The sequence below is a fragment of the Aptenodytes patagonicus genome, chromosome 5 (assembly GCF_965638725.1).
Source record: "Aptenodytes patagonicus chromosome 5, bAptPat1.pri.cur, whole genome shotgun sequence".
Taxonomy (NCBI): Eukaryota; Metazoa; Chordata; class Aves; order Sphenisciformes; family Spheniscidae; genus Aptenodytes; species Aptenodytes patagonicus.
The window spans coordinates 126098-142812 of NC_134953.1; the positions used below are offsets into that span (position 1 = coordinate 126098).

General features: G+C 36.0%; 1 protein-coding gene across 6 annotated transcripts in view; it reads left to right on the forward strand.

Annotated features, from left to right (window-relative positions):
• CCSER2 (coiled-coil serine rich protein 2) overlaps positions 1–16715 on the forward strand; it is an 80100-nt gene that overhangs the window by 51820 nt on the left and 11565 nt on the right. For 4 of the 6 annotated variants that reach the window (XM_076338280.1, XM_076338279.1, XM_076338282.1 and 1 more), the window contains 3 exons: positions 2233–2316; positions 4295–4381; positions 5933–6031. In XM_076338280.1, coding sequence (XP_076194395.1) covers positions 2233–2316; positions 4295–4381; positions 5933–6031 — 270 coding nt within the window. Of the gene's footprint in view, positions 1–2232; positions 2317–4294; positions 4382–5932; positions 6032–14495; positions 14581–16715 lie in introns of all 6 variants that reach the window. The other 2 variants (XM_076338284.1, XM_076338283.1) reach the window with 1 other exon arrangement.

The window sequence follows — 16715 nt, forward strand, 5'->3', positions numbered from 1 at the left end:
GTGACATACTAACTTTCTTTGCAATTAGGTCTTAATCTGCTGTTGTATCGTCTTATTGCTCCACTTACATGCATTTTAATGCAAATAAAAGGTATACCAGAGATATCGGTGATAGAGCTTTTAAAAGCCATGCAAGATGCTTTTGCTTGAAATAGTTTGTTTTGTGTTTTTTCCATTCCCATGGTTACTCCTGCACAATTATAACTGTGACCATCTGATGTAGCTTTTCTTCTGAGTGCGTGCATTTGTTTGAATAGTTGTTTAAAATAACAACTATTGATGAAATCTGTTAATTGTAGAACATAAGATAAATATGAAATATAAAATATAATCTGTTAATCTGTAAATGATTCTATGACTCCAATTGCTGCTCATTTCCTCTAGCATTTTAGAAATGTTTTGGATTAAATAATGTTTGTTTTCTTTATGATATTATTGTGAAAATTATTTCAAAACACTATTAGAACTGGTTCATAACATAGATTGTAGACTGCTGCTTCATCAGCCTGTCACTTGCTGGCGATCTGCCCAGAAGGGACAAACAGCTACTTGTGAATTGGATACAACGTTATCCAATCTACATTAAAGAGTCAGAAGCCTTGAAATTTGACTGCTCTCACTATTAATAGTCTTTTTTAAAAAAAAAAGTCAAGAAGTTAAAAAAACCCAACAACAACAAAACAACATCAAAAACCTGCAAGATATAAAATTACATCTAAGTGATGGAAATTAAATTTAACTGTCTGTAGTATGGTAAAAGCAATTTGGAATTGTATGATAGTTCTTAGAATTTTTATCTTTTAAGTCTGGTGATGGTTGTGCATATTTTGGCTGCAAGTAATTGGTGACTATAGGAAAAAGTAAAAATTTAATTGCTAAAAGTTCATTAATTTTAATTTTTTGGTTTTTTGCATGTGGACAATCTCGTTGATGTTTTTCTGAAGTTTAGTTAAAAACTCATAAGAAATCTCTTATGGATTAAAAAGCAAAAAAGATACCTCACGGACAGAAAGAACATAAATAGGTCTATTGTGGTTTTTTTCCTGTAATTGATCTGTAGCATTTGAGCTGCAGTTTTACTCTTGTGGTTTTGGGGAGTTGCTGGCTCAGCCTCAGAGTGGTTTTAGACAGGTTTTGAGACATGCTGCTCTTAGATTCTACAAATGCAATCTTAGGCGGTGAGGTCATTGCGTAAAGAAACTCCCCTCTAAGAATCCTAAAAAAATAAAGGAGAATACTGTAAGGTAGAAGATTAATTTATTTTTTCTTTAAGAAGGTAGCAGATGGAGGAGATGGACAGAAAGGGGGGGGGGGGAATAAATCTTTCTACACCAAGGAGATGGGGTTATGATCCTCCATGACCATAAAATAACTACACTGTAATTGTACTGTAGTTTTGTTTCACACTAAGATTGGACACAACATCACGGTACAAACCTGAGACTGTATCACGAGAATACACCACAGTTGTTCAGTCTGTGACTTGACTCTAACCTGACTGAACCTTGTCAGGGTTGAGTGCTACGGGTTTAAAGTACTGCACGTAATGGCTGTGTGTGTTTTTGTCACGAGAATGTAAGTGCTTCGGGATATATCCAAGGAATCAGCTTTTGGCATCTTTGATGGTTATTTCTGTTTCTACTTGCTGTGCTTAATTTCAGAATTCATGACTGTCATGGGGGAAAGAATACTTTTGTGTGGTTCCAGTTTTTATAATTGATATTTAGTTCTGATGGCTGTGAATTAATTTTGTATTAGTCTGCGCAGTAGCAAATGTTGCTTTTTTTAGTTAAGAATTCCTACCTGTAATATTTTGGCTGTATATTTTGATATTGCTTAGACATATTATTTGAATGGATACTGAAGGAAATTAAGCTTTTAAAATTGCATAGCATCACCATTCCTTCCTGATATAACATATTTGAACACGATGGCCAGTTTTTACCAGATTTTTGTGCAAAATCAACTTACTTTGACGTAGCTGCAGCTCTTCCTTCAGCTTTGTGAAGAGAGGGAGGCTGTTCATGGCCCTTACTTGGGCACTGTACACGTGCTGCAGCAAAGGAGGCTTTCCTATCAGGGGAAAAAAAGGAAAATTCATAGTCAGAGAGGTCAGACATTGTAACGGGTTCCACAGAGAGGTGATGTGTCTCCATTCTTGAAAGCAAGTTTGCAAGGGAGTTGTTTCAGCAAGTAGTTTGAGCTTTTGTTCTTGTTTTTGTCCTCTGATAGAATGATGAAAATGTGTCGCTCCAGGACATCCCACTCTCAGTTCCATCGAGTCCAGAACCGCAAGAACCTGAGTCAACTTTTAAGGTAAATGACAATGATTTACTCTACAGAATAAGAGATACAAGCCTGTTTGTCTTTAAAAACCAGAGACTTCTGTGTCACTGTGAAGTAGTGCTTCTTGTTGCTTTCATCTACTTAAACGTTTGCTAGGTTTGCATTTATATACTTCATCTTTTCAGTTTTGTTAAAATGGAAGGGTTTGACCTTTTAAAATACAGTCTTACAAATGCTAGCACTGTTTAAATAATTAAAATAACTTTACCTTTTGGTATTTGTAGCAGTCATGTGGGAATTAACAGATGTAACTTCTTTCAAAAATTTGGTGCCTGCTTGATAATTGTTAGAATTTGAAAAGACAATTTTTGCTTTGAAGTGTACTCATGCAGTGTTATCCCTGGAGGTATTTAAAAGACGAGTAGATGAGGCACTTAGGGACATGGTTTAGTGGGTGGTGGTGTTGGGTCGACGGTTGGACTCGATGATCTTAGAGGTCTTTTCCAACCCCAATGATTCTATGATTCTATGCCATACTTATTCAATTACTTGCTCTTTCATTACATTTATTGTTGACTTCAGTTTAAAATTCTTTCGTCTAAAGTAAGTTTTCCCTGAGATAATGCAGGTATTGCAGACGTAACTTAAAAACAATGTGAACCCCACGAAGTCAAAGATGTGTTTATTGTTTTAGAATGGGTATTAAAGGAAGAAGCAATCACAATGGATATTCCAAAAAGGATCATCTTTTATAGTAACAGACTTGTAATGTTGTACTTTCTACAGTGCTAAGGTTTTATAGCATTGCTTGAGGCTCTTGTAAAACCAATACAGAAAGATCACTAATCCTGCACTTAGAGTAGGGGAACAATACTCGCTGAAGATACAATGAAATTAGAAATACTTCTTGAAAGGGAAGAACGCTTACAATCTTATTCCTGTTTGAAGGTCATCTGTCCAAATCCTGGTTTCAGGGTTTAAGAGGTTTGCCAAAGCTGTAGATCCATATGCATCATTCTTTAGCAATCCTGGTTTCTACATTGTTAACATTTAGGCCTTCTTTTTTCTTTAATTGCTGTCTGATGTATTTGTTGTTCTTGTCCTTCTACAATCGCCTCCCTCAAAATCTTAGTCTTAATTCCTAGAGGAAAAAGTATTGCTTTTTAACTTCGTAACAAAAAAAAAGATAGGTTTAACTGACATTTTGAATTGTCACTTCTTTACCTGTTACTGTCATATGTTTTGAAAAATTGCACAACAAATCAGTCTGGGTGTTGTCCTAAAGCAGTAACTAATAACATCTTCAGTGAAACTGAAATAGTAGATGTATGCTACTAAATGGAAGTATGCCCCTTAATTTGTGGCCTAGCTATAATGACACAGTTATAAAATACACTAAAATTACTTTGTGATGAAAGATTGTTTAAAAAAAATTCATTCTTGCATATTTACCAATTTTTTTTAGTCTCTGAACTTTGCATAATTATTTTAAATCTTCAGTTTTTAGTAGGATGTGTTCAAATCAGTTGTGCTGTTTGCATTCAGTAAACACAGTTATGCTTATGTTTCTAAATGATTTTTTTCTTGTTTCTATCATTTTATCTTAATGATAAGTTCACTTAACCTTTAAACTTTGGTATTTTTTGTTTTTGTGTAAAGAGGAGTATAGGTAGTATGTGATGGCTAGGGATGTTCATCTCCGTGATGCCAGTCGCTTGTACAACAGATGAATTACCACATCAAAAATGCAGGTGATTTACTTACATAGCCTGAAAATTTAGTGGGCTGGCTCAACTCTGTCTTTTAAAGAGACTTCTAGTCAAGTTTCTTCACTCTTTAGGTTGTATGCCTACAGCCCATCTCACCATGCGAATAAGAGGAGGAAAGCATGTGCTAATGTTACTGCTGGTCCTCCATGAACACCTGATATAGTATGTCCTGTAGAGGTGCTGATTTAGATTATGTAGCCTTTATAGAAAACCTTATATTGCCCACTGTTCTATTGCAGATGGATGATCTGCTGAATGAGATCAGGCAGCTTAAAGATGAACTGAAGAAAAAGGATGAAACAATCAACCAATTAGAGCATCAACTTGTAAGTATAATACTAAATGTTTAACGATATCTGAAGTATGCACTGCAGAGTGTAACTTCAATAGGTAATCCTTATGAAGGCTTTCAGAGGGCTAGATGTCTAATGTTTTTCCTACACTTTCATTATAACAAAGGTAGACTTGGGTTCTGTTTAGACCCACCTGACTCATGGGTCTGTAATGGTTCAGCTAGCAAACCGATTCTACATGTGCTAGTGTGTTTCCGACTGTACGCTTGGGATCTTTAATGCTGTAGGCTAGTCATGATTTCTGTGTGTGGCACTAAGCAAGGATGTTTATATGATTGTTAAATATATTTCACTTCCAAAACAAACACTTTGAACATAAAATTCTAGAAGCTGTTCAGAAATAACAATGAGCAGAGATAAGGCACTTTAAGCATAAAGTATTTTAAAAATTAACAAGTATCAGGCCTATCATTCTGCTTGAATTTTATTGTGTTTTTCTCCCTCTTCTTTTCCCTGCTGTCCATTAGTTTAATAAAGAATTCCACCATAGAATTTAAAGCCGAGCAAGGTAGTATTCAAAGTTGAATCTTTTTAAAACAAAACAAAACAAAGCATGTTGAATAGTAAGATTAAATTGGCCAAATAAATAAAAGCTATGGGTGCGCTTTTATCATAAATCAGGTTCAGGCGGACACAAGTCCTCAAGCAAAAGTAATGTATGCCTTTTTGCGTTTCGCTCTTGTTCAAAGTTAACTTTGGATTTCGCTGTAAACTCACCTGCTGTTACAATTCTTGTAAAATAACCCCATGTTTTCAAGCCATTTCAAGCCACAGTTAGATCTTAAAAGTGGGGTAGATGAGATGCCAAGAGGTGCATGCCGTATTTATTTATCATGGCTGGAGACAGTCTTGTGTGACTATAATCTCTAATGAGATGTTTAGCATGTGCTTTTATACATACATGCACTGAAACTGGCCTGTGGTCTTCATCCTCTTTCTGTCTAGCATGTGATCATTCCCTCTAAAACAAAAATGAAAGGTTAAGATACGGCTTTCTGCTCTGCTTAAACAACAGAATTCCAGATCACAGGATACCAAAACAAGTTGTCTTGTCTATTAGTATTTTGCATTGAGTTGATTTTTCAGTACGCTTAGTCTTGCCCTTACCATCAGCCTTCAAAGATTTCTTCAAGGAAATTTATCCTTCCTGGTAGGCTGTATACCTAATTACTGTAGTAACTGAAAACTTTGTTGCAGTTAAGGAATTCTGCTGTAAAGATGGGTAAAACTTGTATTCGTAATTATTGAAAGGTGACTTAAAGAATGTGGTGCTTCAGAAATTTAAGTGAATCAAAAACCCTTTCCAGAAGTCAACGTTTATTCTAAATTATTTATAAATATGCTTTGGGAAAAGAAGCAGTTGTGCAGCACTGTAAATACTAGTTTCTGCAGTTTAATCGTGTTGTGCTATACTGCCAAGTAATGCATGATGTTTGAACATTGGGCCTTGACTGTGCTTTTCAAGTGTCTTAGTTATTTTCTAACAAATTCTCCTTTCTGTTTCTCTTTTTGGGGGTGATTAAGGCCACTAGATGTAACTGCCAGAAAGACAGTCAAAAACCTACAGGGGCAACGTGCGTGTATGCTGATAAATTTACGCAAACCTCCTGGAGGAGGAGTTCTGTGAGTAAAACATGCCATTCCTTCTTGGGTATGACTTTCTGCATTTCATTCCCCAATTCTATAACATTTGCTGTCATACAAGTTGGCATTGTTTAAGAGAGTCTTTGCTGTGTGTGAGTGGTATCCTTCCTGCTGTGCATCCCTTGCATTCTTTTGCAACCCTTTTATTTAAACATTTATTACAAACGTTTCTTTTCAAATAAGTAATTAAACTTTAGAGGTCTCTTCTTAAATACTGCGGCAGGTGATTATTTTAAGTTACAGTCAGCCCAAGCTATATATCTAATCATACGTAGGATATTTTCCTATATCCTGACTCTAAAGTCATAGGTATCTGTATTTGGGTTTTTTCCTGGTTAAAGTTTCATTGTTGCTGCACTCACGTTTGTTGAGGAAAAGCAACAGTGTATTCTAAGTTTTAGTCCCTAAGTGTAAAAACAGAAGTTAATCTTTTTTTTATTAATCATTTATTTGAAGAACTTGACTCATTCAAAAAATTACTGGTTGAAAATCACTTTGACAAAGGACATCTTCATTCCCGTTTGTTGTTGCATGGATCATATTTGCTTCCATTATATAAAACTTACATTCTTCATGGAATGCTAATAGAATACTTAAGATGCGGGAGGGACAACACATTTGATACTATATAATAATAAGGAATTATCTTTGAATGATAAACAAGGCTTTTGTCGGTCATCAGCAAATAGTCTTTGGATCTTGAAGCTACTGCTCTAGCTAGAGAATCCGAAGAGATTCCTTTAAAAGATTAAAAATGGGTTAGATTTTTTGTTTCTTTGTTTTTTACCCTGCCTTGAGTTACTTGATGTAAGATTGTAGTAAAGATAAATCACACCTGCTATGCTTCTAAAATTACTCTTTCAAATATATAGTGCTAGGATAGAAATACCACCACACTGTATGTTCACCAGTTGCTAGCAAACAGCTCTATCCTCTTGAGACTGTGCTTTCCAACCGTCTTCTGTCTGATAAGAACCCGATGTAAAGAGATCATAACCTTAAGTAGCCTTTTAGTTTGCTCGGACACCTCTGTTCCAGAAAGTATGTGTAATGACATTGATGTTTATCCTATTTGTTTCTCTTTTCCTGTTACTTTGTAGCTTTTGAGCTCTTGTATTGTTTCTGTTTCCCAAGTTTTAATTTTCTACCCGAGATGTTCATTTGATGTTTTTCTGTGTTGATACTATTACTGGGTTAGTGGCTATTGTTGTTTTCATGTTCCTTTTTTTCCTATCTTTTTCCACATAAATTGAGAAACAGATTAATAACTATTGAAAGTTAGTTGCGAACTACAGAAGCTTTAGTTTGAGCACCTATGGTATTAATTGATAAGACAAAGATGCTGGAGAAGATGGGGAATGTGAATTGATGTCTCGGGTAAAAGTAGTCATTTAGCCCAATTGTCTGTTTTGGTTAGGTTGAAGTCTATTTCTTTTAAGTTATTCAGTAGTTTTGTTCAAAAAGACACTTTTTTTTGTCATGAGGAAATTCGAGTTCAGGGAAAATGTCATTAAAAAAAAGAAAAAGAATCTCTGCTGTATTGATGGCTGGGTGTGTGTGGATATATGTATACATACACATATGTATATGATACACATACATGTGTGTGTAGGCATATGCTCATTAGGTGCGCATTATAAACATCTCTATTTTTATCTTTACATGTAAAGTTTCTCATGAAAATTGTTAAAGAAATTAGGAAAATTCATGAAGTATTGGCAAATTTTCAAAATACACTGCTTTTCAGGAACTTTTATTTGTAAATGATAGCTGAAAAGTTTTGTGCAGAATGGTTTTTTGAATGTCTTTTCCTTTGCATATTTGTAAGTTATATGGAGGTTTTCTGTAAGCAAACAGAAATTGACATGAGCTCCTTAATATGGGATTTCTTAAAGGGGGATGATAGTCTTGCTGTTGTAGCCAAGTTCCAGTTCTAATGATCAGACCTCAACTTTCTGGTTTAATAGTCCTCTGCTAACATGCATTTGTATGCTTCCTTGCATGGCTTAATAGAAGTATAAATGTAGAAGAAGCCTTGGCATGAAATCATTGTTGATCTGGAACCCAATGACATAAAATGTCACTTGCGATAGAAAAGGGAGACAACTGGCTCTATTTTCTTGAGACAGGAGTACGATAAATGGAAATAGCAGGAGACCTCCGAGCAAAATGTGTTCTCACTTAAAAAAAAAAAAAGCCTTAAAATAATTGTTTTGCTTTATTAACATTCCTGATCAGTTTAATATAATGGTCTCGAACTGAGAGCGCAGGCTGGAAGAAATCAAATTTATTGGTCCCAAACATGATATGAATCATGAAATGTAGTTAATGTTTATGAAATAATGAAGTTTTTATATAGACTACATTTTTAAAAACCAAATTATAATTGAAATCTTAGCGATGAGAGTACAACTCCTTTGAGGCATATGAGTTTTTTGCTTCTTTAATAGTTATCAAAGTTGATGAATATTTAACTGTTTAATTTTTTCCTGTAAGTGTTGACCTGTCAGTCACTTTAAATGATGGTGAATATCAGGAAGTTACTTCATTAGATTATCATAACTTTCAAGATTATTCTGACAGTTTACAAATTCTAGCAGAACTGATATCATGTGTTGATTCCTGAAGCATAAATAACAGTCTAGGAACACACAGTAATTCACTGTTTTAAGAAATACTTTAAATGCTTCCAGAAATGTGCTTAACAAACATTCTTAATGTAGTGTTTCATAAAGAATAGATGCTAGAATAAACTAGGAAATAGTAAGAGTGGAAATCGGCTATTAAAAGATTTCAGTTAGGAATTTAAGACCATATGAATTGCAGTAATTTATTACAGTTCTACTGTCTATTTGAAATAGCTAGTATTTCTGATCACTTCATCCTTCTCCCAGTAAATAGGCAAGTGACTATCATTAAACATACTCTTTTTAGAAAGTCATGTTCTTACCTGTTCTTTATTACCAGGTATTTCTATAAAATGGCCCACCCTGATGTGATTATAAACTTGTCTGGGGTTACCCTCTTTCGGGACCACATAGTTTTTGAAAGTAGTTTTAGTTTTTTTCCTATTTAAAGGTAAATATGTACATAAATGGAAGCTATGTAACTTTAGGTTAATCCTTGGAACTTAGTACTCCATGTAATAAAACCTAGTGGCTGAAAATAAATGTTTTGAATATTGGGCATATTAAGAATTAACCTATTGCCTAGCTACTGTGTCTGCTACATGGTGTTTCTTGTAAGCAGTGTCCTGACAGTGTGCTCAGAATTACATTATGTAATTTCTGACTGTTTGTATAGACAATGATAACTTAGAGGCGAAACTTTTATTTTCGGTTAGCCATCCTTAGGATAAAGGCTTGTACAAGTATTCACTGACAAGGGTAGACCATGACATTTCTAGAAGGATTTCTCATTGATGTCTTAATTTATGCCTATCATTTAACTATCATGGGGGGGGGGGAGGGAGCCAAAACCAAAACCTGGAGGAAGGTATTGAACATAAAATTCCCTGAAGAAATTAATGTTGATGGACATAGCTTACAAAGAAGAAAAATGCAAGCATCCATTGCCACAATTGTCTTGCAGGCTTTGCAGCATTGTTTCTGTAATACTAAATACTGACTTTTTAAAGATTTTGAGGGTAAAGGGGTTAGATGTCAAGTTTATGTTGACAAATTATTTGGCTTCTCGAACTAGAAGGGTTGTTTGCAGATGCTGAGAAGTATAAGACAAGCAAGCAAACTACAAAGCCTGAATATGGATGAAGATGTTTGTAAAGGATTCTGGCCCCTGAGGTCCAGTTCCTTAGCATAACACAACTCCTCCTAGTTCATGGGTGCTCTTCCATGCCCTGCAACAGTAGATAGTGTACAGTAAAAGCTGATTTTTCTCATTGGTCTCAGAATAGCAGAGAGTGATGAGAATAAGTTTTGCTTCCTAAATGTGTGTACAAATTCATTCTTGTCTCTGGTAAAATGACAACAAAAAATTCAGTTTGCCTGGGAGCATGCATATTCTTGTTCTTTGCTACATCTTCTCTGCTTCTGCACTGAGTTATATTCTTTGCCTTCCATTTGAATATTGTTCCAGTTTGTCATTCCAAAGCCTTTCATGTCAATTGTTTTGATGAATCTTCATAATACTTCGGCTGTCTTTGTGTATTGTCTTTGAGTATCTCCTTGCACCTTAGCCTTAAAATTTCTATCTGCTTTTACTCTGCAGCTATGAATTTAAACTCCCAGGTTTTGAAGCCTAGTTGCTATATTAGTGTTTGTTTTCACATTCAGCCCAGGTTTCTCTTGTTGTCCAGTACTCTGTTCACTTGCTGATCCATTATAATGTACATTCTTGGTGAGAAAGTACCATGTCTGGACTAGATAGTTGTGTTGTGTATGTTTCTTGCTCTGTTACAGTAACAGTGCATAGCATGTAGGTGCATGCACAGAAGAGAGGTCCTTTAAATCTTTCACAGGCAATTCTTGTTGGTTTAGTGTAAACCAGCACATAAGACTCTCTTGGTTTTGCTTTTCTTTTTGACCTGAATACTTTCAAAAAGACTATTGTATGTCAGAACTGCTCATTCGTAATCTCTGGGTGCTAGGCTAGCAAGAGGAGACTGCTGCAAAAACATTTTGTTTGCATTGATACTTGGAAGTATGTCATTCTAGGTTTGTTCATGATGTGAAGCTCTGACTTTGTATGAGACAACTGGCAACGCTAGGTGAGATTGAGCAAAAATCATCTCCTCTTGGAAGTGCTCAAAGGCTCCAGCTGTATGGATGAAAATGGATCTTTCCTGTATTTGTGTTTCTGCAGCAGAAAAGACTTTTTAAAGCCGTAGCAGTTTTGGATATTGGTGTATCCCTGGGAAAACAGCTGGAATATTTGGCTGTTGGCCTAAAATTACGATGCAGCAATAGCTTAGAAATATTTCTCTTGTCCTTTTCTGGCAGAAGCAATTGATTTTGTTCATGTGATTGCTTATTCTAAGGTTGAGGTCTCTTCATAGCAATGGAGAACTCTGGCCTTAATACCCTCATAGTAGCCTTTTTAAAAAAAAAAAAAAAAACAAAAACAAAAAAACCAAAACAAAACCCAACAGGTTTTCCAGTGCAGTTAGGGTCAGAACTTCATAAAGCGTTTAGCAGCAATTGTACAATTCATAAGGATCTCTGAAGAACATTCATCATTGTTTGTTTTGTAGGCTGCTTTATTTCAGCTGCTCTTATTTTTCCACTCCTGAGTCTCCTGTTTTGCCTGGTGTTTAAAACTCTGAATCACTTCTTTTTTGGGATGCTTTTGCTATTTCACAATTCCAGTATCTGGGAAATGAGAGGAATGGGATTAAAGTTTAGTGGCTGGATGCACATAACAGCTGGGGGAGGAACTGTTCTGTTGTCTAACGTTAAAGTGCAGATGGAAGGACTTGCATCAGACTAGGCTTCAGAACGCAGAAGAATCCCATCAAATGTGTTTGGGTTTTGTTTTTATTTTAATGGAAGCTGAGGTAAGTCATGTTCTCATCTTTAAATTCTGGCATTGCTTGCTTATGAGTTTTATAGACTTTTTAATAATCAAGCATAAAACAAATTGTGATTCAGGTTTTTCTTCTTCCCTATATTTAGTGGGAAACTGCCACATTTTCTGTGTATTTTGAATATGTACCATAATCTGAGGAGACGTGTTTATTAGCGTGTGTTTCTTTTTTCCTGTTCTTTGGATTTCTTGGGAACCTCAGTGCACATTTGACTAGTAGACGGGGATGGACGTGAGCTGTTATTTAAAGGAGAAAGCTTTGTAAATTTGCTGGAGTTTTGTAAAATACTATTAAAAGAAAAGTCATCCTTTCATAAGCCAGGCTTATTTGCAGATACTTACCTCTTAATGTGTTATATCTATGGGATCGGTACAACCTTTATCATTTGTAAAATCAGTGTAATTCGTAATACTCATCTTCATAAATTCCCAGTGCTGTATTTCCCGGTCCTTACTTGGTTCAATTGATGTTAATTTTAATTAGCTTATTTGATGTACAACTAAACAATGCTTGTCACGCTTTTTTTATAAATAAGGTATCTGACACTTATTTGACATTTGCCTGTGCGGAGCAGTGTAAACTCTCAAGACTGCTGCCAGAGGAAGAGCTAGTTCTTTTGCTTCTCAGATTATAGAATGTTTTCCAGCGTTTGGGAGAAGGGGGCTGAACCGTGCCTGGAGAGCAGTTCAGTTTAGCAGGCAAAACACCGAAGGGAAGTTACTTGCACTTTCTTAATTTACTTCCCCAGTCAAAGTAATGATTAAATACCATGAAGAATTATTGAGAAGACTGTACTTAGTGCTGTGCTTTGAAGTGCTAATATGGATGCTTAAAAATTACTGGAATCTATCAAGACATCTAAATATTTCTTTGCTTTTACAATAGTATCGTAACTGTTATGTAGCTCAGCTGGCTTGTACTTGTCTTAATCTCTTTTTAGAGAGAGGAAGGGAAAAGATATAAAATTTTCACCTCCCTTCTTAATTTAATGCGTTAAAAATTTCAAAGAAATCTGGAAAAAGCCCGTTGCCAACTCAAACGAGTCTCTGCAAGATGAGACCTATGCCTGATGATACTGTGCTCTTTACTATCTGGAGATTCAGTTATGATTAGAAAATGGAAAGAATTTTTTTGTTGTTGTTGTTACACCACCCTGACCCAATTTAGGATGAAATGGGAACAAGCCTGAAAAACGAAGTCGTCTTTTGTACAGCTCTGTGAAAATCCAAAGCTTTTGTTAATGTCTTGTCAATCATTGATTGATTAATCTTGTTCCCAGGAATATTTCTGTATTTAATACCTACTCAGCTGATGCAAAGTATTATGTTATTTTGTTGCATTGCTTGACTGAAGCTAGTACTGTTGTTCTTTCATGCAGCAGTCTACAAATTGTGTTGATGTTAATGGCTACTGGTAGAGGACTGTAAGAACATAATGTAGGTAATCATTATCTCCATCTAATCAGATTAAAGAACTTTCATTTTTTCCTTGGATTTTGCTCCAATAATTGTTTTATCTCAGCTTCTGAAGAATAAAGAAGTCGTGTCAGATTTTTTTTTCTTTATTTCCTGTTCTAGTTTAAAAATGTTCTGGCTAGCAAATTCTAAGACTTGACTAAATGCATGTGTTACTAAGTTACATCTTAGCAGTACTGAAACTTGGAATAGTGGTGGGTAAAATCTAATCGGATTAGGATAACTGGAAGGTCAGGGAAGGGTTTAAAATTCTGCTAGGATAAATAAAAACAGAATATTTCTTTGTAGAAAGAATGTGACCCTTAACATTCTTTTTAAAGAAGCATGGAAATAAAATACTTCTGTATTGTTTGTCCAGGCCCGGCAGTATGATCTGCAGCAGATACGCCAGCAGGGAAACTAGAGAGGAGGGGCAAACAGTGTTCCTGTTTTCTTTGATATAGATGTTCTTTCAGATACCTTATGCCTGCTGTCTGAAAGACTAGCTACAACTGGTTGCTGTTGATATCTGCTGGTTACTGGTAGCCAGGAGGCAATGGCAGTCATTACTGTTAGCACTAATATTCCAGAACTCATAAAAGCAGTAGTTTTCAGCTGCTAAACGGTGAAGGGGTTGTAAAGACTTATACCTGTCCTGCTGAAACAGGAAATCGAGATTATGTGATTTAAGAGGGCAGTTCCAGCTTGGATAGATTCCTTTTAAAGGTAAGGGTATAGAGAAAATGATAGACTGCATAAAATTACTTTCTTGCTTTGAGAATGCGGCAACCATAATGTGTCACTTCTGTGGTAATCTGAAAGGTCTGACAGGCAAACCTTGGCATTGACATGCACAGTTCTCTGATCCTGTAATGGAAGGCTCAAGCTCCGAGAGCAAAGTGCAAGGAAAACAGTTATATGTCAACTCTCCTCTTTCACATTTAACAATACTACCAAAATATGAGTGACGTGGACTCTAAAGCACCAGGATTTGCTAGAAAATCTGTTTCTATGCATTAGAAATTTTTTGTTGTAAACCAAAGCTGACTGGTTTTCCAGTGGATTAGTATTAAGCAACTTACTGCTTGGTGAGGCATTTTTAAAATGTTTTTGAAAGCTGTAAGAATACAATTTTTGGCATGTATTTTTAACATGAAAAGCTTAACTCCTATACTTTTCCCTTATAAACATCATTAACAGAAATGTGTGCGTATATATGGAATAAAAATGGAGGTATTTTGTAAGATTTCTGACTAGTTTAGGGCATCATAATGTCATTTTTCCTCTGGGCTTTTGTACCATGTAGCGTTCGCTTTTACGAAGTAGAACAACTGGGAAATATAATGATACCTTTCTGGGGGAAAAAGAATGGTGTGGCTTTTTGGTGTCTTGTTTTTCCCTGTTCTCTTTTTTTATTATACTTCTCCCCCTTTCTCTTTCTGCACAGGGTGGGTATTCTGCTCCCTCCTTCTCTCCCTGGCAGGGCTCATTCCAGGGCATCCCTCGGACTGTTCCACCGCACCGTAGACAGAGTGAGTCTGTACCTCTCACTCATCTCCCTCACTGTGTTCCAGTAGAAGCTTCCCCTTTGCACGCACTGTTCATCTCGTAGTATCCTCCTTTCTCAGGCAGATTTACAGGCATACACACTAGTTTGTGGCTAACCAAAATGCTTCCTTCAGCCAGTGTATAAGCAGCTACAACTTATAGCTTTATAACAATTACGAAACGCTGATTTACTTCAGCAGCTCTTCAGGCAAACCTGAGTTAGGCCCTTGTTTCCAGTCTTATCTTAACATAAATCTTGCTTGCTGTATTTTCCCTTTCTTTTTCATGGCTGTAATATACTATCCTGTTTGTGTATGTGTTCTGTTTGCTTATAAGTCTGCAGGTTGTGCATATGTGGATGTATTTACATAAATACGTTGTGGATGTACATAAAAATGTTGGTGAGAGTGTCATTTTCATTGCCTCTCATGAGAAGTTTTCTTAACTTTTCAGAATGGTTTCCCTGAAACTAATTTTTTTCCCCCTCTTGGTATTTGTTGTAAAAAGGCTTCTAATACATTGAAGTGGCTGTTGCAAAACTTGCATGATTTATTAACATTCCTTATGTGCTAGCTACGATGTGGGCTGATAAAAGATGCATTTGTTCTCTTGGCTTGGATCTGCAAAACAAAAGACAATTGCTGACTTTAAAACTGTATGCTTACATAGACATAGAGAAATGGTAAGTCTTATTTTGTGCTTTGGTATTGCATTATAAACAGATAATCGTTCAAAGAAATATAACTAGTTCATAAAGCTAAAGTTATATTTTTAAAATGTACTGTAATTTGAGAATTACAGTGTGTTTGACTGCCTAGCAAAGCCCAAGAGTGTATTTGGACGAGAAATAAAAAAGTAAAATTATGGAAACAAAGTAAGATTTCCAGGGCCAATGGAGATCTGAAGCGTAAGCTGCACCGTGGAAAACTAAGCTTACATATATTTCAGATTGCAATAATCCTAATTTATTTCAATTACAAGGAAAAAAAAAACCCCTTGTAAAGTATTTTGTAAATTGTGTTTCAAATACTCTCTTGATGTTTCTGTGACAATGTTAATTTAAACAACTCATCAGGAATGCACAGCCTGTTTCATAGGCTTTTCTCTATGCAATGGAGGGGTGTGCTTCATTTTCCTGTGGTGTTTGTGTGTGTGTGTAATGAATGTAGAACCCCTAAAGCTGATCATCATGTCTTCTGTTTCTGGGTAGAGGGCCAGCAGTAGCACAGCCTGGCTATTTTAATGTCCTGTCAGCAGAGAGTCTGAGTTTAAAAAGATCGGTTTTAGACCTCAGGAGCATATAAATGTCACGTTTTTGGGGCTTACTGATCGGAGAGTCAGAATGGGAGGATGGTGTCTGAGCTGTCAGATGTGTGCTCTGGTGCCACATCATTCACATTGACTGCTTAACTGAAGAAGAAAACTTTGCTAATCTCTTACTAGTTCTCTGAGCCCCTACCTCATTCCTCCACTAACGGCAGCAGCTTCTTATTCAGGGATTCCACAGTGAACTTCCATGACTAAAGTAGGTTGGATTTTTTAGTATATGTCTTATACATTAAATTCTATGAATTACTAGTAAAGGAAATAAAGTCGATGAAAACTGGCCATCGACTAATTAACCTAAACGATAATTAACCTATTGCTTAGGAAAATAAACGCTTCCTATAACTGAGTGTTCCTAGCCTTTTTCTTTAAGTCTTAGGTTTGATAAAAAGATAAATGCTGAGAATAAAAATAGTCTAAATTAGGAGGTTTCTTGGACGTTTTTACTGACACTCTTGCAAAATCAATGATTTGATTTGCTGTGTGAAGAGTTCCATGAAGTAGAACGCTACTGGAATTACCACTAGTATCCTTCTTTCCCCACCTTACCTCTTCCCTTGGTTCAGTGGTTTTAGGTCTGCTAGTTTTTGAGCTAGTACGGAATGCCAAATGTGGGGTTTTGAGGCAGGTGGTGAGCTGGGTATCACCACTGAGAACAGGAAAACAGCCTTAAAGTCAGCGTTAGTGTTCTTTTGCAATAATATAGAGAAGGTGATGGGAACATGAAGTAGTCTCAGTTTTTGTTTGGCTGTTTTCTGTCTGGCGATCTTGGAATTGAAGCATTTCTTCTCTA